At 46.8% G+C, this 22,235-nt stretch overlaps 1 protein-coding gene across 1 annotated transcript; it reads right to left on the bottom strand.

Moving 5' to 3' along the window:
- Positions 1-1,203: 1,203 nt before the first annotated feature.
- LOC119921650 lies at positions 1,204-15,602 on the bottom strand. Its single transcript, XM_038741740.1, is given in 9 exon segments — positions 1,204-1,326; positions 2,636-2,691; positions 4,442-4,786; positions 4,789-6,010; positions 6,131-6,578; positions 7,462-7,522; positions 9,152-9,203; positions 10,392-10,442; positions 15,564-15,602. Coding segments are annotated over 9 exon segments (2,397 nt in total).
- Positions 15,603-22,235: the final 6,633 nt, after the last annotated feature.

Raw genomic sequence — 22,235 nt, 5'->3', positions numbered from 1 at the left:
TGTATTAGAAGCAGTCACCACAGTTGTAAAATTTACCTACGAATCCACCATACCTTTCCCTTGTCTCTTCACCAAACTACTTGTGCCATATCCAAAAAAGTGGATCCCTGGAGGCAGCCAGCCAAGTTGTTCATATTTATTGAGTACTTAATGTGTGCAGAACACTGTACTAAGCTCTTGAGAGAGGACAATATAACACTGTAAGAGACACATTCCCTGCCCACAACTAGGTTACAAGCAATGTGTGGTGGCTCTTTCCTGCAAAATTTAGAAGCTGGGGAATGCTGTGGTCTGGGCTGGGAGATGTGAACGGATCTGGAGCCTGATATCTCCTCTGTCAGTCTTTGAAAGGATGTGCCAGCTCTTTGATTTGGTTTTCTAGTTTCTTTCTTTTCATTGTGTCTTTGATCAGTGTGCTGCCTCAATAGCAGCATCCTTCAGCGTAATGTAGCTCTGTGTTGCCCATATGAATTCTGGGTTATGTGTATGGCTTCACTGGCTTTACTGGAGCAGGCCGCTAAAGCAGCATGGCTTAGTAGAAAGAACACAGGCTTGGGAGTCAGAGGTCGTGGGTTCTAATCCCTGCTCTGCCATTTGTCCATTTTGTGAATTTGGGCAAGTCACTTAACTTCTCTGTGCCTCAGTTACCTCATCTGTAAAATGGGGATTAAAACTGTGAGCCACGAATGGGACAGCCTGATTACCTTGTATCTAACCCAGCGTTTAGAACAGTGTTTGGCACATATTAAGTGCTTAACAAATACCATCATCATCATAGTCATCACCTCAGTTTGCTTGAGACTCGTCATCGGCCTGCAATGCCCCTCTGATTCGGTGAAGTGGTTTGTATGTTTTTTTGAGTGTTGATTGACCCTTGAGAAGTAGTATGGAGACTTCCAGAGCTCATCCCTGGTGATGACAGTCATGCTTCCATGGGGATGGAAGCATTAAGCAGAATGAAGTTAAGGGAAAAAATATTCAGGTTAAGGCACTTAGCTCAAATTGACTGCCTTCGGTAATACTTCACTAATTGAATTTAGTAACAGTTCAAACACTGATTGTGCAGAATGCTTTAGTGTTTCATAGGTCACTATGTAACATCATTGACATGACTGTCAGTGGCTTTCATGGGAGCATGTGGGATTTGACCTTTCAGTCAAATATAGTTCCAAGATGCACGAATAAAATGTATATGAATATCGATCACTGAATTGTGGAAATCTTGTTGTTCGCGAAGGCTCTGAGGAAAAAATTCAACTTATCAAATTGAATTTTCATTGCAGAGCTGGTATTCTTAAAACCCAGGGGCTGCTTTGTTGCAAAACCCTGGGATAGAGAAAAACTTGCACTGGGGTCACCACGGAGTCCATTGATAAGCCCCAGGATGTACAAGGCACTTCTTCTGACTCCACCATATCCTGTATGCAGACAAGCTCAGATTCCCTAATTCGTTCATTCATTCATTCATTCATTCAATCATATTTATTAAGTGTTTACTGTGTGCAGAACACTGTACTAAGTGCATAGAAAATACAATTCAGCAATAAAGACAGACAATTCGTGCCCACAAAGTGGTTACAGTCTAGAAGGGGGGCTACACACATCAAAACAAGTAAACAAGCATCAATATAAATAAATATAATTATAGATGTGTACAATTATGCACAAGTGCTGTGGGGCGAGGAGTGTGGGTAGGGCAAATGAAACAAGTCAGGGCAACGCAGAGGGGAGAGGGAGCTGAGGAAAAGAGGGGCTTAGTCTGCAATAGCCTCTTGGAGGAGGTGAGCCTTCAGTAGGGTTTTCAAGGGGCGGAAGTGTGATTTTTTTGGCAGATTTGAGGAGGGAAGGCATTCCAAGCCACAGGTAGGTTGTGGGCCAGGGTTCGACAGCAGGACAGGAGAGAAAGAGGCACAGTGAGAAGATTAGCACCAGAGTAGAGGAGTGTGTGGGCTGGGATGTAGAAGGAGAGAAGGGAGGTGAGGTAAAAAGGGGCAAGGTGATGGAGAGCTTTGAAGCCAATAGTGAGGAGTTTTGTTTCCTTAATCACATTCCAGCCAAAATACATAGTGTAAACATCTGATTGGTTGGAATTCTGTGAACTCCTAGCTTTAGCTAAAAAATTCTTCACGTATGGATTTATGGGTTTACAGATGAATATATAGCCACCCTTTGTGTCGACGCTCCTGGTAGTGAAAATCTAGCCACGCTTAAGAAAGAGGCCAGGCAGTCCAATTCTGAACCACAATCCTCTTCTACTCTGTGTTCCCAGAAGGATAGATCCTTGCTGGGTGACTCTTAAACCTAATAATAATTGTGGTACTTGTTAAGTGCTTTTTAATTTGCCAAGCACTGTTTTTTGTGCTGAGGTAGATACAAATTAATCACGTTAGACACAGTCCCTGTCCCACACTGGGATCACATACTTAATCCCCGTTTTTTGCAGATGTGTAAAATAATCCTTATTTTACATATGAGAGAACTGAGGTAAAGAGAAGTTATGTGACCTGCCCAAGGTCACACAGCAGATAAGTATTAGAGCCGGGATTAGAACCCAGGACGTAATATCTCCCAGGCCTATGCTCTATCCACTACACCCTGCTGCTGGTTAATTTAGAACACGTATCTTTATTCATGCCTGCCTCTTGGTAACCACCAGGAGAACGGAGATGCTGAGATCTCCATGTAATTTAACTGGTGATTAAAACAGTTAATAAACTCAAAGGGAAATTATAAAGATAAATGTACCTCTATAGTCGCATATAGTATATATACTATGTGTGTGTGTTGATTCATTCATTCATTCAATCGTATTTATTGAGCACTTACTGTGTGCAGAACACTGTACTAAGCGCTTGGGAAGTACAAGTTGGCAACACATAGAGACAGTGTGTGTGCATTACATAGACTACAATTTTGTTCATTTCTAATTTTTCTGTGGGTTTATGTATGATATTGCTGATGATGAGGTGAATGTGAGCTAAAGAAATAAACATTGCAGGGCAGCAAGGGGAAACTTGTCCCTCCAGATGACGCAGGAGCCAAAGACCGATGTTTCGGTCTTTCACCCTCGTCACCTGTAGAACAGGGACTACATTCCCACAGAATCCCATAGGAGGTAAGGAAAACTCAGTTTGCGTACTTACCCTACACACTGACAAAGCTCACACAGCTTCTGTCATGGAATCATGCTGTGCCCTGTCAGAGGAATGTTCCCTACTGTACCACCCCAAACCCCTAATAGATCTAAGGGCTACTAATAAATGTCACGTTCCCTGCCCACAGTGGACTGTCCCCTAGTTTTCCCACACCTGACTTCCACAACCCCTCACCCAACATACCCGTTCTTCTCCCCAAAATCCTAGTGAGACCAACAGCCTCAATAATGGTACTTGTTAAGCACTTAGTATGTGCCAAGCACTGTTGGAAGCACTGGGATAGATACAAGCAAATCAGGGTGGACACGATCCCTGTCCCACATGGGGTTCAAACTTTTAATCCCCTTTTACAGATGAGGTAGCTGAGGCCCAGAGAAGTGAAGCGACTTGCTCAAGGTCACCCAGCAGATGTGGCAATGTCGGGGTTAGAACCCAGGTCTCCTGAATCTCTTGGCCCATGGTTTATCCACTAGCCATACTGCATCCCTCCAGCAGGAGGGAGCACCCATGCCTGACCCAGTTGCCCAGGGCCCAACTTCCAAAGTTTAGCTAGGATCCAGCCCAGGTCCAGTGGGATAGACGGAAGATACACCTTCCCAAACTGAGCCTCCAGGAGGCCTTCCTAGACTGAGCCCCCCCTTTTCTTCTCCTTCTCCTCTCCTCCCATCGCCCACCTTCCTCAGTCTGCCCTACCTTTTTCCCCTCCCCACAGCACTTGTGTATATTTATACATATTAATTACTCTAAGTTTATTAACGATGTGTATATAGCTATAATTCCACTTATTCTGATGGTTTTGACAGCTGTCTACTTGTTTTGTTTTGCTGTCTCCCCCTTCTAGACTGTGAGCCCGTTGTTGGGTAGGGACCATCCCTATATATTGCCGATTTGTACTTCCCAAGCACTTAGTACAGTGCTCTGCACACACTAAGCGCCAAATAAATACGACTGTGTGAATGAATAAATGAATGAATGAATGATTGAATGAATGAATGAATGAATGAATGAATGAATGAATGAATGAATGACCCAGCTTTCCTGCAGGAAGAACCATTGATTTTCAACAAGCCCAGGGTAGAGAATGAAGTTGGACGCTGTGCTCCAGGGAGAACTGGCTGATTGCTCCGGAGCACAGGAAGGCCTCTGTTTGAATGGTCATCTTTGTGCAGTGTTTAGGGGGCCCTGGGCCTAGTCGACCCGGGGCCAAGGAAGACATCTTGAGGACGATGTGTGAGGACCTGGGGGGAGAGCCCCGCGGATTAGTATGGTAGAGAAGGGAGCGAGACTCTCAGGAAAGGGCGGTTTGTTGTTGCTGGATGCTGAGCTCCACTTGTCTGGCTGCTTTGAGCCCGTTGTCACCCAAGCCTTGGGGCTGATGTTGGACTGCTGGACTTTGCTGAGAGAACTGAACCACATCTTCAGCTTGGCTAAAAACGAAGCTTGAGGTGACGCCTGATTGCTCTTGCTGGCCCTCGCTGGGCCCAAGGTGGAAGAAATGGGGCCCTTGGATTTGGCTGGTCCTGGGAACTCTTCTAGCAGTGAAGAGACAGAGGCCCAGCTGTGGGCTTCTCCAGCATCCTTCTTCCCTCTCTGTGTAGGTGTGATAGCTCCCAAGTGGCCTGCAGACTTGGAGGGCAGAGGGATGAGTTGATGGGGCGGGAACCTGGCCCATTGTTCTTCGGTCCTTGGGCCCGCATGGTTCGGCTCTGAGGTCTGGCCCGGTTCTCTGCTTCCTGGGAGTGACGACGCACTCTGCTGTCCATTGGAGCCTGGTGGCGTTCAGCAGCGGGTAAGATATGGGCCTTCTCAGATGCTTCCCCCTTCACCCAGTTGGCCACACTGCAGTCAGGATGGTCTCCAGTAGGGGTAAGCTCGTGGCCTGTTCTCACAGCCAGCCCGATCAGCCCTACTGGGGACACTGTGACAGGCCCAGTTAGGTAATGTATGAGAGAAAGCCCAGAAAGAAAAGCCACGTGCTTTCTCTTCAAGACGGCTTCCAGGGCCTTAACTGATTCTTCGGACATGTCGCCAGGCTTGATTTTTCCCTGGTGGTCCCGTTGCCCAGACTTCAAACTGAGCTCCAGGAAGGACTCCATCCTCCTGTCACACAATGTAACCGACATCCGTGGCTTCTGGTGCCTTTGTTCCAGCGACCCTGGAGTGGGGGAACGTGGAAAGGCTGGGACCAGATATCTGGGGCTGGGGAGAGCTGGGGGACCCAGTGAGGAAGGAGGGGCCAGCGGGGGTGAGGTGTTGGTATCGTCCCTCCCGCAGTGCCTCAAGGAGGGAATTTCCCCAGCTCTAGACTGATGGCGCTTTGCATCCGTGTGGTCCTCTAGTGCCCACTGTTCATTTTTCAGCCTGGGGGAGTCCTCGAGTCTCAGAACCTTAGAAATGCCATCCATGACTTCCGGTATGCTGTGGTCTGGGTCCTTCCTGTAGCTTGGGTCCTTGATCAGCGAGGACCCCGAGGGGCTTGACCCTCGATGGCTAAAGATTCTCCTCTCAGGAGAGTCATTATGGACGTCTTTTTGGTGGGCATCCTGCCCTCCCACCTGGAACATGCGGCTCTCTGGGTATACTTGCTCTAGGGATGATGCTGTCGATCCCTCGGCTTCACTCTGCTTGGGAACAGGGCCGGTGGAAGCGGTTGGAATTCTCAGATCCAGGGAGCCATGACTGTTGGGGCTGAGGAGAGGGAGCTGGCAGTAGGTCATGGTCCCCGTAGTCTTAGTCTGCAGCTTAGCAGATTTTGGCTCCGTTTTCTCAGGGGCTTCCTCTTCGGGGTCTACCATTCGTCCATGGCCAAAGCGTGCGAGGCTCTGCTCCCTCAGACGTTGAGCCTTGTCCTCCAGCTGACGAGTTGGAGGTCATTTGCCTCGAGGGAGAATCGGGTGTCTTAAGCTGGAGGAAATTTTTGTCATCGAGGAGGACGTTAGTGGCCATGATCTGCTCTTTTGGGCAGGTTGAGTTACAGACTTTGGACCTCGGAAGGAAGTCGTTCCGGGCCAAAACATCTTCTCCCTGCCGGTAAATGGCAGTGGGGGTATGGAGCAGGAAGCTCTGTCCCCGGAAGACACGCCCTGGACCTTCTCTCTGAGGCTCTGGCAGGTCGTACAATCTGATTTTTCAGAGCCCGTGTCCTTATACAGCCTGTAAAAGAATATCCACTCTTTCCAGCTGAGGGGAAGCAGATTCCCATAACTGACACACCCGGCCTTCATGCTATGGAGATTTAGCAGCTGGCTCACGGCCTGCTTCTCTTTTCTATAAGGAAATCTACCCGCCAGGACCCTCAGACCTAGATAGCAACCACCACTGACACAATACAGACTGGGATTTGACACCAGCTGGTGTGTGGCCAGAGCCAAGAGCACTAAGAAATACATTCGGTTTTGAACAACAAAGGGGTGGAGGTGGTTGCTTGATGGAGAACAGCAGAAGGAGAGAATGTGGCAGGGCCCGGAACTGGGCCATCACAGAGAGGAAATTTCCTCCTCCAGGCACATTTCAGGGCAACATAAATCAATCTTTCAGCTGAGGACAGGGGTTCCAGGATAAAGTTCTGGGCTGGGAGTCAACAGGCTTTCCTCTAAGCATGGCTCCTCTACTTGCCTACTATGTGAACTCAGACAAAGCACTTCACTGCTCTCTGCCTCAGTTTCCTCATCTGTAAAGTACATGATCTCTCTCTTCATTATATTGTAAGCCGCATGTGGGACAGGGACTGTGTCTGATCTTGTTAACTTATATTTACCTCAGTATGATACTTGGTACACGGTACAGACTTATCATTATTATTATTTTATGATTAATAATAATTAATTATTTATTCCTATGAAATATACGTTAAAGCATTTCCCAAGGTGATCCCTCTTGCCTAGCAATGCTATTGATCTTTAGAGCTCTATCGGGACAATCTACTGGCCATCCACAGTCCCAGTGTCAATGAACTGAGGGAAACCCCACATCGGTAGTGAGAAAGTAGTCTGGTCCTGACTTATGCAGACCTGTTGGGGGGGAGGGGGTGGCAAATGTCACCTCCCACCCACCAGAAGAATCCTGAGCCCTGGGCAACTTTTGGCTCTCCAGCTGTGCCTAACTGTCACAGCACATGTGCCCACCCACAGGGTCTACCCCCTTCCCAGTTTCCGGTCATTCCTCCCACAATATACTACCTGTCACACCAATGCCCACACTCCCCCACACCCTGGACGACTCTTCCCTGAGTCTCTCTCCTCTCAGGGGTCATCACAGAGTCTAGGCGGGGGGTCCAGAAAGGGGGAAAAGAGAATGACTAGATCACCTTTTCATGAGAAACAGAACCTCTACCAGTTCCTTGTTGAATTTTTGCAACAGCCTCTGAACTAGAAACCAAGAAAATGAGTTATTTGGGGATCCTGGGAAAGGGTGGGTTTTGCCCTTTCCTGCTATTTGGAGGTCACACAGCAGACAAGTGGCAGCGGCAGAATTAGAACCCAGGCCCTTCGAACTCCTGGGCCTGTGCTCTGTCCTCTAGGCCATGCTTCTTCTCGATGAGCAAGAGTGTACCACAGGTTTAGGGGCCTCAGGGAGCGCTGTGACAGTTAGGCACAGCTGGAGAGCCGAAAGTTGCCCAGGGCTCAGGATTCTTCTGGTGTGTGGGAGATGGCATTTGCCCCCCCTCCCCTGCCAGGTCTGCATATGTCAGGACCAGGCTACTTTTTCACTACCGATGTGGGGGTTCCCTCAGTTCATTGACACTGGGACTATGGATGGCCAGCTGATTGTCCCGATAAAGCTCTAAAGATCAATAGCATTGCTAAGCAAGAGGGATCACCTTGGGAATTGCTTTAACATATATTTCATAGGAATAAATAATTAATCATTATTAATCATAAAAAATAATAATGATAAGGCTGTACCATGTACCAAGTATCATACTGAGGTAAATATAAGTTAATAAGATCAGACACAGTCCCTGTCCCACTTGCGGCTTACAATATAATGAAGAGAGAGACCATGTACTTAATCCCCACTTTACAGATGAGGAAACTGAGGCAGAGAGCAATGACGTGCTTTGTCTGATTTCACATAGTAGGCAAGTAGAGGAGCCATGCTTAGGAGGAAAGCCTGTTGACTCCCAGCCCAGAACTTTATCCTGGAGCCCCTGTCCTCAGCTCAAAGATTGATTTATGTTGTCCTGAAATGTGCCTGAAGAAGGAAATTTCCTCTCTGTGATGGTCCAGTTCCGGGCCCTGCCACATTCTCTCCTTCTGCTGTTCTCCATCAAGCAACCACCTCCACCCCTTTGTTGTTCAAAACCGAATGTATTTCTTAGTGCTCCTGGCTCTGGCCACACACCAGCTGGTGTCAAATCCCAGTCTGTATTGTGTCAGTGGTGGTTGCTATCTAGGTCTGAGGATCATGGCGGGTAGATTTCCTTATAGAAAAGAGAAGCAGGCCGAGAGCCAGCTGCTAAAGCTCCAAAGCATGAAGGCCGGGTGTGTCAGTTATGGGAATCTGCTTCCCCTCAGCTGGAAAGAGTGGATATTCTTTTACAGGCTGTACAAGGACACGGGCTCTGAGAAATCAGATTGTACAGCCTGCCAGAGCAAGGATTGGAAGATAGCCTCTTAAGAGTAGTTGCCCCCTCCCTCGTGTGTGTGTTGGGCAGGGGCAGGGATTGGGAAGCAGTGTGGCTTAGTGTAAAGATTATGGGCTTGGGAGTCAGAGGTCGTGGGTTCTAGTCCCAGCTCCAACACTTGTCAGCTGGTGACTTTGGGCAAGCTGCTTAATTTCTCTGTGCCTCAGTTCCCTCATCTGTAAAATGGGGATTAAGGCTGTGAGCCCCATGTGGGCAACCTGATTACCTTGTATCCACTCCAGCTCTTAGAACAGTGCTTGGCACATAGTAATCGCTTAAAAAATACCATCAGTATTATTATCAAGGGGTTACGGAGGGGGCAGCTCAAGGAGTTGTACAACAAGGAGGAAAAGGAGCACAGTAACTTTACCTGATGGGCTGGCATCGAAGTTAACAGGGCTTCGGGATGTACTCTGATCTCTCTGTTAGGCAAGGAGACAAAAATCTTTTATTCTCTCTTTTTCCCTTCTTCTCCCTCCCAGCCCTGGCTGGCCGTGCCTGTCAATTTTGTCTCCTAGAAGGAGATCTTCCCTTCACTCAAAGGTGTTACTGGCCCCTGGGTATGTTCCAGGAGACTTGGGGGTGGGCCAGCGGGGAGACCAAGGATGAGAGCCGAGTGAGATTGGAGGAGGAAGAACCCACCAGGAGTGCGTCCAGAGAGCCTGTCTCAGCTCGGGCATCAACCAAGTTCCCATAATCCATGAGGCCTCATATGCCTGGTCAGGGCTCATTACAGAAGTGGGGGAAACCATCTTCACTTGGGGCTATTGGTAGCTCCTGCACAGTGGATGGAGGACAGGGAGGTGAAAGAGCAAGAAAAAGGATCAGGAGGAAGTGGGAAGCAGCGGGGCCTAGTGGAAAAATCCCAGGCCTGGAAGTGAGAAGACCCATTCTAGTATAGGTCAGCCACTCGTCCGCTGTGTGATCTTGAGCAAATTACTTAGCTTTCTCCTCTAGGCTGTGAGCCCCCTCCCTAGATGGTAACGTTGCTGCGGGCAGGGCACGTGTTTATCAGCTCTGTTGTACTGTACTCTCCCAAGTATTTAGTACAGCATAGAGTACGCTCTCCATAAATGCCATTGATGATGATGGTTCCCTGTGCCTCAGTTTCCTCAGCTTCTAAGTGAGGATTCAATACCTGTTCTCCCTCCTACTTAGCCTGTGAGCTTCATATGGGACAGGGGCATAGAGAAGCGGCGTGGCTCAGTGGAAAGAGCATGGGCTTGGGAGCCAGAGGTTATGGGCTCGAATCCCTGTCCAGCCAATGTCAGCCGTGTTACTTCTCTGTGCCTCAGTTACCTCATCTGTAAAATAGGGATTAGGACTGGGAGCCCCGGATGGGACAACCTGATCGCCTTGTATCCACCCCTCAACAGTGCTTAGAACGGTGCTTCGGTCACAGTAAGCACTTAACAAATGCCATCATTATTAACAACTGTGTACAACCCGATTAACATCTATCTACCTCAGCGCTTAGAACAGTGCTTGACACACAGTGAGCGTTTACCAAATACCATAAAACAAGTTAAAAAAAAAAGAGTGGGCTGGGAGACCTGACGGTTTTCCAAGCCCCTAAAACTCATGGGGTTGGGTCAATCCGGGGTCCATACCATGATTTTCACTTTGTCCTCCTCCTGATGCTTGAGGTGGCCCCATTGCATCTGCCACAGTAACAGCAGGAGGAATATGAGGGTGAATCCCTCATCAGGGAGGGGTCACTGAAGACCCCCGAAGATGGAGAAGATTGGGAATAGGATGGCTTCCAGGATGAACCACATCCTCCTTCCTGCCCCTGCGCGATCTTCTGTCTGGATCTGAGCAGAGCCACCTGCCTCACCAAGCTGGGGACCAAGCCCCCAGAACAGGGTCACAACGACAGCTGAGCCATAGAGGGAGGAGAAAGTGATGGTGGTTGGGGTGGCTCATTTGGCTGGCGGGTGGGGGGAGGAGGGGAAATAGGGAGGAGGACGTGATTCTAGGTGGGATGGGGAAAGAGACCATAGGTGGGGAGGGGGTGGAGCGGAGCTTCAGTAGGAGAGGATAACTCCTGTGAGGATGGTTGGTTCCTGGGGACGCGGGGAAGGCAGTTCCAGAGGGAGAAAGGAAGTGGGGGTGACTCCCATGGGCAGGGTAGATAGTTCCAGTGTGGGAGGCTCGTTCTGGAGGGAACGGGTGCTGATTTCCAGGGGGATGGATGGATGGATGGATAGGTGGATGGGTAGTACCTCTCAGAGAGGGTGATTGGGTGGGAACCTTGGCTTCACAGACTCTGTCCTCTCCTGGTTCTCCTCTTATCTCTCCAGCCATTCATTCTCAGTCTCTTTTGTGGGCTCCTCCTCCCCCTCCCATCCTCTTACTCTAGGGGTTCCTCAAGTGTCAGTTCTTGGTCCCCTTCTGTTCTCTAGCTACACCCACTCGCTTGGTGAACTCATTTGCTCCCATGGCTTCAACTGTCATCTCTACGCTGATGACACTCAAATCTACATCTCTACCCCTGCTCTCTTTCCCTCCCTCCAGGCTCGCATCTCCTCCTGCCTTCAGGACATCTCCATCTGGATGTCTGCCTGCCATCTAAAACTCAACATGTCCAAGACTGAACTCCTTATCTTCCCTCCAAAACCCTGCCCTCTCCCTGACTTTCCCATCACTGTTGATGGCACTACCATCCTTCCCGTTTCACAAGCCCGCAACCTTGGTGTCATCCTCGACTCCGCTCTCTCGTTCACCCCTCAGATCCAATCTGTCACCAAAACCTGCCGGTCTCACTTCCACAACATCACCAAGATCCGCCCTTTCCTCTCCATCCAAACCGCTACCCTGCTCATTCAATCTCTCATCCTATCCCGAGTAGATTACTGCATCAGCCTCCTCTCCAATCTCCTATCCGCCTGTCTCTCCCCACGTCAATCCATACTTCACGCCGCTGCCCGGATCGTCTTTGTGCAGAAACGCTCTGGGCATGTTACTCCTCTCCTCAAAAATCTCCAGTGGCTACCAATCAACCTACGCATCAGGCAAAACCTCCTCACCCTCAGCTTCAAGGCTCTCCATCACCTGCCCCCTCCTACCTCACCTCCCTTTTCTCCTTCTACAGCCCAGCCCACACCCTCCGCTCGTTTGCCTCTAATCTCCTCACTGTGCCTCGTTCTCGCCTGTCCCGCCGTCCACCCCCGGCCCACGTCATCCCCCTGGCCTGGAATGCCCTCCTTCTGCACATCTACCAAGCTAGCTCTCTTCCTCCCTTCAAAGCCCTACTGAGAGCTCACCTCCTCCAGGAGGCCTTCGCAGACTGAACACCCTCTTTCCTCTCTCCCTCCTCCCCTTCCCAATCCCCCCGCCGTACCTTCTTCCCCTCCCCACAGCACCTGTATATGTACATATACATATGCATATGTTTGAACGTATTCATTACTCTATTTTATTTGTACATATTTATTTCATTTAATTTATTTTGTTAATATGTTTTGTTTTGTTGTCTGTCTCCCCCTTCTAGACTGTGAGCCCACTGTTGGGTAGGGACTGTCTCTATATGTTTCCAACTTTTACTTCCCAAGCACTTAGTACCGTGCTGTGCACAGAGTAAGCGCTCAATAAGTACCAATGAATGAATGAATAAGACTGATTCAAAGGAAGGTGGTGGAGACGATCCCGCTCTGAGGGAACGTGTCACCTGGTGAGTGGAAGAGAAAAAGCGTGGCCTAGTGGAAAGACCACCGGGCCAGGACTCAGCGGATCCAGGGTCAGATCCCGATGCTGTCGCTTGTCTGTTATGTAACTGAAGGAAAGCATCCAAAATTCCCTGTGCCTCAGTTTCCTCATCTATGAAATAAGGATTAAGTACCTGTCCTCCCTCCCCCTTAGCCTGTGACCCCCATCCCCACCCCATGGGACTAGAATTACTAAGCACTTGGCACAGTTAGTAACTGGTGGAAATGGAGCAGAGTGTGCAGGCTGGGGAGCAGTACAGTGCTTGGAACAGAGTAAGCACTGAACAAGTACCACAATTATTAGAAGTAGCATTGTTATTGTCGGTAATAGCATTTATTGAGCACTCGTGTGGCAAGGATTCGTGTATGACAGTGGAAAGAGCAAGAGACTGTGAGTCAGGGGTCTTAGTTCTTGTCTTGGCTCTGCCACTGGCCTGCTCTACAACCTTGGACGAGTCCACACTTTGCTCAGCTGCCCGGGTGATTTTTCTGATTAGCTCTGTGTGCACATCTTCCCGCTCCTCAGAAACCTCCAGCTGGTGCCTGTCCAGCACCACATCAACAAATTGTACTTTACAAGCACTTAGTCCAGTGCTCTGCACACAGTAAGCACTCAGTAAATACAATTGAATGAATGAATTAATTAATCAACCAGTACCTTTAAGGCACTTTGGGCCCTTTCCCTCTTACCGATCCTCAGTCTTCTCCAGCTACCACCCTGCCACATGTACACTTTGATCCTCATCAGTCTACTCACTGTGCCTCGATCTCTTCTCTCACCCCATGCTCACTTCCTCTCTCTGTCCCATGCTCACTTCCTCTCTCTGTTCTGGAACTCCCTCTCCCTCCTCATTTTCTTAGCACTACTAAAATCACATCTCCTCCAAAAGATCTTCCCTGCCTGACCTCCCCCTTCCCCTCCCCACAACACTTCTATATATTTCTACATATTTATTACTCTATTTTATTTATACATACGTATTATGTTTATTTTATTAATGATGTGTATATAGCTATATATATTATTCTGATAGTATTGACACCTGTCTACTTGTTTTGTTTTGTTGTCTGTCTCCCCCTTCCAGACTGTAAGCCCGTAGTTGGGTAGGTATTTTGCCGATTTGTACCAAGCACTTAGTAAACTGCTATGCACACAATAAGCACTAAATACAATTGAATGAATGAATAAATAAATTGTGTCCAACTTGATTGTGTCATGTCTACACCAACAGATACTATACTGCTCGTCTCACAGTAAGCCAACAAGTTTTACATATAACATATACTATACTACAAGCATATACTACATATGCTATACTACAATATATTGCAATCATTGTTCTCAATATTATTTTATTTTATTGGGGGAAAAAGTGGAGGAGATTAATTAGAAATCAGAACGTAAATATGATAGGTATGTGGTTTACTAATTTAAATTTGAAAGACTTCCTCAAGATCCTGGCTGTTGGGATTTCCCCCATTAAAGCATGCTTTTGGAGCTGCTCCTCCGATCCCCTCCTCTGATCGGTTCCCCTAGGCCGGGAACAAATCATTTCACTTCACTAAGTGATAGCCAGGTTCCTTCCTCTGATTTGACAGTACACCTTTAATGCCCCCCTCTGAGTGGTTGTATCCAGCTGGATCTGTTTGTCTTCTCCCCTGTAAATGTACTATGGGCAGGGAACATGTCTGCCAACTCTGTTGCATTGTACCCAGCCAAGCACTTAGTACAGTGTTTTGCACATAGTAAACTCTCAATAAATGCAGTAGATGATAATGATGACTTAATACAATTGTTCTGCCCATTGGTTGATTTTAGAAGAAGTCCAGTGACATACTTTTGTGGGATACTTGCCAATTCCCTGAACTTTAATCTCACAAAATAGACAATGAAAAAAGGTGCCCAGGGACATCCATCCAATTAATCAACCGTTCAATTAATAGTATTGAAAACTAACTCTAGAAAGAGCACTTTACTAAACACTAGGGAGAATATTATAGAACTAATAGACACACATCCTGCCTTCAAGGAGCTTTCAATCAACTGAGGGAGACAGACTCCAAAATAAACTACAGGGAGGAGAAAGCAATGGCATTTAAAGATCCATTCATAAGTGCTGCAGGAGGTGAGTCCCTAAAGTGCTCAGTGAATGAGGGCTTAGTACATCAGTTACACAGTCCTGAGGAAAACAGCATCAGGGAGAGTGGTGACCTACCAGATGTTAAGGGAGAAGAGGTGTCCAGGTGGGAAGAGAGGAAGCTTCCCCAGATGTCTGTGGAGTACAGTACAGTACAGTGCTCTTTGTTTAGTACATTGCCTGGAACATAGAAAGCACCTAATAAAAACCTTTAAAAGAAAGAAAAAAAATGGCCCAAATTTCATCTCTATCCTAAGCCCCACATCACGTAGGCTACCTCCCACATTAATTCCTTCCCCATGTCTTCCATTTAAACTACTGAAGTTCTCACAACAAATTATTCCCCTTACAATAGGGAAAATTAGTGTCCCTAATCTTAGTTAGACAATGGAAATTTGAAGTGAAATGCTAAAATGTGGTATAGTTTGGACATATGCTAGAACAAATAGAGAATCATTGAATAGGCATAAAACACCTTGATTTCATAGAGCAAAGGATGATGTTATAAAGAAATAGTACTATAAAAGCAAGACCCAGCTGTTAATTAAGGGTAATATGGGATTTGAGAGCAGAAAACAACTACTCAATGGAAATAAAAAATACAAATTATGAGAGTTCCACACACAAAATGCTCCCAGAATAAATGCATTCTGCAGAATGTCTTAACATGCATTTGACAATTGAACCTCAGGGTTGACTCAGCCCCCATTAGTAGAAATTGTGAGGTTCTCCCTAGTGGCCTCTTTGCAGAGACATTATGAAAAAACATACTAATGAAGATGATTTCAGATATCAGAGAGGAAAACCACCCACTGAAGGAAAAGAGCAATAAAAAAATAGTGACCCTGAGAAAAGAATTTCAAATTCTGACATCCTCAAACTTGGGTAAGAAGAGTAAAGCACACAAAGCCCGGTGTTAGATTAGGGAATACATTACCTCATTGATTCGCATAATATCTTTGACCTCCAGTTCCATGGACCTAGTACTTGGGACAGGGAGGAGGAAGCCAGAAAAGTCACCCCGGGGAGACTCTCCCTTACTCATGTGTGGAGATTAAGCCCAGGCTATCTGAGAGAAGGATTGAGGAGGAAGTTGTGAAAACCAGGTAGTTTCTGTGAGCACCTGGGTGAAGTGTGACCTAGTGGATAGAGCATGTGAGTGGGAGTCAGGAGAACCGGATTCTAAACCTGGCTCTGTGGTGTGACCTTGGGCAAGTCACTTAACTTCTGTGTGCCTCAGTTACCTCATCTGTAAAATGGGGATTAAGACTGTGAGCCCCACGAGGACACTGAGCGTGTCCAACCTGATTAGCTTGTATTTACCCCAGTGCTTAGAACACTGGTACATAGTTAACACTTAACAAACACCATTAAAAGCAAAAATATATCTTTTCCCCTGAGGCTCAGGCTCCAGAATCCTTTTTATAGCAGCAAGCGCTATGTTGTACTCCCCCAAGCGCTTAGTACAGTCCTCTGCAAATAGTAATCACTCAATGAATTCAATCATTCATTCATTCATATTTATTGAGCACTTACTGTGTGCAGAGCACTGTACTAAGAGCTTGGAAAGTACAATTCAGCAACAAAGAGAGACAATCCCTGCCTACAATGGGCTCACAGTATAGAAGGGGGAGACAGACATCAAAACAAGAAGCAGGCCTCAACAGAATCAATATAAATACGATTGACTAATTGATTGATTGATTGATTGATTGTTTGATTGGTAGTTGGGTAAGAAGATTCTTGTCCATCTGAATGAGAGAGGAGGAGAGCTGTATACTGAGACTGTGAGCTTGCTGTGGTCAGGGAAACCTGTCTACCAACTGATGCTTTATTTTCTCCCCACTTCATAGTACAGTGCTCTGCACACAGTGAGTGTTCAATAAATATAATTGATTGATTGATAGTTGGAGACTATCTTGGATGCGAGACGAGGAGAGCTGTGTGCCTGGGAGAACACAAAGGAATTCCAGACGGTAACATCAATGTGGGCAGGGAAAGTGTCTCTCAACATTTTTTTGGACTTTCCCAAGGACTTAGTACATTGCTCTGCAAACAGACTTGGGAGCTTGTGCTGGGAGTCTGGATAGACACAGAGTCCAGAGTCCAGGGAGGGAAAAAGCAGAGTGGCTTAGTGAAGAAGCAGTGTGGTCTAGTGAATAGAGCAAGGGCTTGGGAGTAAGAGAACGTGGGTTCTAATCCTGGCTCCACCACGTGTCTACTGTGTGACCTTGGGCAAGTCACTTCACTTCTCTGTGCCTCAGTTATCTCATCTGTAAAATGGGGATTAAGATTGTGAGCCCAACATGGGACAACCTGATTACCTTGTATCTACTCCAGCGGTTAGAACAGTGCTTAGAACAGTCATTCTCAGTCTCTTTTGCAGGCTCCTCCTCCCCCTCCCATCCCCTTACTGTGGGGGTTCCCCAAGACTCAGTTCTTGGTCCCCTTCTGTTCTCGATCGACACTCATTCACTTGGTGACCTCATTCGCTCCCACGGCTTCAATTATCATCTCTACACTGATGACACCCAGATCTACATCTCTGCCCCTGCTCTCTCCCCCTCCCTCCAGGCTCACATCTCCTCCTGCCTTCAGGACATCTCCATCTGGATGTCTTCCCGCCACCTAAAACTCAACATGTCCAAGACTGAACTCCTTGTCATCCCTCCCAAACCCTGCCCTCTCCCTTAATTTCCCATCACTGTCGACGGCACTACCATCCTTCCCGACTCACAAGCCCGCAACTTTGGTGTCATCCTCGACTCCGCTCTCTCATTCACCCCTCACATCCAAGCCGTCACCAAAACCTGCCGGTCTCAGCTCCACAACATTGCAAAGATCTGCCATTTCCTCTCCATCCAAACCGCTACCCTGCTCGTTCAAGCTCTCATCCTATCCCGTCTGGACTACTGCATCAGCCTTCTCTCTGATCTCCCATCCTCATGTCTCTCCCCATTTCAATCCATACTTCATGTTGCTCCCCGGATTGTCTTTGTCCAGAAACGCTCTGGGCATGTTACTCCCCTCCTCAAAAATCTCCAGTGGCTACGAATCAATCTGCGCATGAGGCAGAAACTCCTCACCCTCGGCTTCAAGACTCTCCATCACCTCGCCCCCTCCTACCTCACCTCCATTCTCTCCTTCTACAGCCCAGCCCGCACCCTCCGCTCCTCTGCCGCTAATCTCCTCACCGTGCCTCGTTCTCGCCTGTCCCACCGTCGACCCCCGGCCCACGTCATCCCTCTGGCCTGGAATGCCCTCCCTCCCCGCATCCGCCAAGCTAGCTCTCTTCCTCTCTTCAAGGCCCTACTGAGAGCTCACCTCCTCCAGGAAGCCTTCCCAGACTCAGCCCCCCCTTCCTCTCCCCCTCGTCCCCTTCTGCATCCCCCCGTCTTACCTCCTTCCCTTCCCCACAGCACATGTATATAAGTTTGTACATATTTATTACTCTATTTATTTATTTATTGTTCTTGTACTTATCTATTGTATTTATTTTATTTTGTTAATATGTTTGGTTTTGTTCTCTGTCTCCCCCTTCTAGACTGTGAGCCCACTGTTGGGTAGGGCCTGTCTCTATATGTTCCCAACTTGTCCTTCCCAAGCGCTTAGTACAGTGCTCTGCACACAGTAAGCGCTCAATCAATACGATTGATTGATTGACTGATTGATTGATTGGCACATAGTAAGTACTTAAATAGTAACAGTTATGTTATTTGTTATCAGAGATCATACGGGTGAGGGTTAAGAGAGGGTTAAGTGAGGTTGAGAAGCAGCGTGGCTCAGTGGAAAAGAGCACCGGCTTTGGAGTCAGAAGTCATGGGCTCAAATCCCAGATCTGCCAATTGTCAGCTGTGAGACTTTGGGCAAGTCACTTAACTTCTCTGGGCTCAGTTACCTAATCTATAAAATGGGAATTAAGACTGTGAGCCCCCTGTGGGACAACCTGATCACCTTGTAACCTCCCCAGCGCTTAGAACAGTGCTTTGCACATAGTAAGCGCTTAATAAATGCTATTATTATTATTATTATTATTGTTATTATTATTATTAAGATACCCAGTGTGTTTGGGTCCAGAGCTAGGACTCATTAGGAGTGAAGCTCCTGCCCTGAGCTTCATGGGGAAGGACACGAAGAAACTGCACCCGGAGGACTTGGAGTCTAGCAACGTTGCCTAGTGGCTAGAATACGGGGCTGGGAATCAGAAAGACTTGAGTTCTAATCCCGGCTCTGTCACATGTCTGCTGAGTGACTTTGGGCATGTCACTTAACTTCTCTGGGCCTCAGTTATCTCATCTTTAAAATGTAGATTAAGACTGTGAGACCCATGTGGATCACCTGAATGACTTGCATCTACCCCACTGTTGAGAACAGCGATTGGCACATAGTAAGTGCTGAACAAGTGGTATTATTATTATTATTAGGGTGAGATTGTAGTCTGGGTTGCTCCAAAAGGAAAGGCAAAAGGACCAGAGGATCATGAGTCCCAGATTCCTACAGGAAACACTACAAAGCAGCGTGGCTCAGTGGGAAGAGCACGGGCTTTGGAGTCAGAGGTAATGTGTTCAAATCCCGGCTTTGTCAATTGTCAGCTGTGTGAGTTTGGTCAAGTCACTTAACTTCTCTGGGCCTCAGTTACCTCATCTGTAAAGTGGGGATTAAGACTGTGAACCCCCTGTGGGACAACCTGATCACCTGGTAACCTCACCCAGCGCTTAGTACAGTGCTTTGCACATACTAAGTGCTTAATAAATGCTATCATTATTATTGTTATTACAAAGGGTCCGAAGAGGAAAAGTAGTAGATCTGTGCAAGGCAGTTTAGACTGGAACTGCTTTTATTTTTGTCAAATTATGGAACTAGAACTTTGTTGAGATCTCAGACCGTGATGTCTGTCAGCAGCTGACATGGGGAAAAAGCTCCTAGGGCCAGGGAGACTTGAGAAGCAGCGTTGCCTAGTGGGTAGAGCCTGGGCCTCAAAGTCAGAACACCTGGGTTCTAATCCCAGAAACACAGCTGTGTGTTCTAAGGCAAGTAACTTCATCATCATCAATCGTATTAATTGAGTGCTTAATGTTTGCAGAGCACTGTACTAAGCGCTTGGGAAGTACAAGTTGGTAACATATAGAGACAGTCCCTACCCAGCATTGGGCTCACAGTCTAAAAGACTAAAAGTCTTTTGCTTTTACTTTACTTTTACTCACAGTCTAAAAGAACTTCAATTTTCTGGGCCTCAGTTACCTCATCTGTAAAATTGGGATTAAGACTGGGAGCATCATGTGGGACATAGTCTTTGTCCAACTTGAGTAATTTGTATCTGCCCTAATGCTTAGTACAGAGCCAGACACATAGTAAGCCCTTAACAAATACCATTATCAGTAACAACAATGGGCCTAGGAAGTCACAGAAAGAGGATGGAGTGATTTTCTCCATGACCTTCTTGTAGCCAGCCCGTGAGGGGGGTGGTAGGCTAGTTCCCATTGACCGCTTCACCTTCGGGGAGATGGGCTTCAGCCATAGAGTGGCCATAACAATAGGAATACAGGGTCTTGGGGAGCACTAAACAGAACACCCACAAACCTGCATTAGAAGAATGAAAAAACTGGAGGGCTTTAGGACCCAGCAGAGGATAACTGGGATCCAGGGTCTCCTAAAATGACTTTAGGGACCTTTTCAGATGGGATTTAGGGCTGAAAACTCCCAATAACATCTCAACATCAGTCTACAATAAATCCATCAATAATATTTATTGGTACCTAGACTGTAGCTCTAGACTGTACAGGGAATGTGTCTGTTATGTCATTGTCATAATCTTCCTAGCACTAAGTACAGTGTGCTGAACATAGTAAGTGCTCAATAAATACGAATGATTGGCTGATACAATGCTCTGCAAACAGTAAGTGCTCAATAAACACGATTGAATGAAGGAATTAGTATCTACTGTATTCAGAGTAACTGAACCAAAGTTCCTGGGAGGGAATACCTGATGCCTGTCACAAGGAGCTTGTAATCTAGAGGAGGAGACAGATAAATAATTACTTACAAACAGGAGGAAGCAGTGTTCAAATTGTATGGTATCTGAACTGATATGTACAAAAATGCAATGAGAGGTTGTGAGTGAGCTCAAAAGTGCTGAGATGTTACAAACAGGTTAGGAATGCAGGGGAACTGGGGCAAAGAAAATTTATAAGGGAGAAGTCTCCTGGAGATGATAGGATGTCAGAAGGGCTTTGAAGATGGGAGCATTGTGATGTGATGGATTTGAACGGGGAAGGTATTCCAGGTAAGATGAAAGATATGAATCAGGTGTTGGAGATGGTAGAGAAGGGAATGAGGTACAATGAGTAGTAGGTTAAATTGAAAAGGACAAAGAGTGTGAGCTGGGGTGTAATGGTTGAAGAAAGTGGATGAGTAAGAGGGAACAAGTCAAAGAAGTGCCCTATAGCTGATGGTAAAAGCCTTTGTGTCAGGTTTTTTGAAGGATGGAGAAATGTGTTCCCAACAATGTTTAGAAAGATGATCCAAACAACCAGGAGTACTGTAGACCAGAAAGAGCAGTTACAGAGAACAGTAAGGAGATACACATACAGTAGTCAAAGAGATAAAGTAGACAATGTTCTTGGAGAAGAGGAAAGGGTGGATCTGGGAAATAATGCAGAGGAAAAAGAGATATAATTTACAACAGACTGAAAGAGGTATCAAGGATAATTCCAAGGGTATGCATTTTAGAAATTGTGGAAATTATGTTGTCAACCATTATGGGAAAGTTGAGTGGAGGTGGGGATTTAGGAGGATGAATGAAGAGTTTGGTTTTGAATCAATCCGTGCCATTAACTGAGCACTTACTGTGTGCAGAGCACTGAACTAAGCTTTTAGGAAAGTACAATATAATAGTGCTTGTAGACATGAGCTCTGCCTACAAAGGGCTTGCAGTCCAAAGTGGAAGACAGACATTAAAATAAATTACCAGTAGAGAGAGTGTAGGGATACGTACTTAAGTGCTGTGGGGTGAATATCAAGTTCTTAAAGGTACAGATCCAAGTGTATAGATGACACAGAAGGGAGAGGGCATAAGAGTTTAGTCAGGGAAGGCTTCTTGGAGGGAATACCAGGCCAGAGGAAGGATGTGGACAAGGAATTAGTGGTAACACACGTGGTGGTGAGGTGTAGAGAATAGGATGGGTTGTAGCAGAAGATGAACAAGGTAAGGTATGACAGAGAAAGTGTATTGACTTCCTTAAAAGCGGATGGTGAGGAGTTTGTGTAAGGTATGACAGGGAAAGTGGATTGACTTCCTTAAAAGTGGATGGTGAGGAGTTTGTGTTTGATGCAGAGGTGGACGGCAACCACTGGAGGTTTTTTAGGAGTGGGGAGTAAAGGACTGATTTTTCTTTTAGAAAAATGATCTGGACAGTAAGAATAAAGTATGCACTAGGGTGGGGAGAGCACAGTTAGTTTGAGGTTCTGGCTGGGACACCCATATGGAGATGTCTTGTGGGCAAGAGCAAAACTGCAGACAGGGAGGGTGGACAGAGCCACCCAGATGGATTTGGGATGGGAGAGCATAGGCTTCAAGTAGGAGCAAATATAGTCTGAAGAGTAGAAGACC

Source organism: Tachyglossus aculeatus (assembly GCF_015852505.1).
Source record: "Tachyglossus aculeatus isolate mTacAcu1 chromosome 12 unlocalized genomic scaffold, mTacAcu1.pri SUPER_6_unloc_4, whole genome shotgun sequence".
Classification (NCBI taxonomy): Eukaryota; Metazoa; Chordata; class Mammalia; order Monotremata; family Tachyglossidae; genus Tachyglossus; species Tachyglossus aculeatus.
Note: the sequence above shows the minus strand (reverse complement) of the source record. Positions and strands in the feature narration are given on the sequence as shown.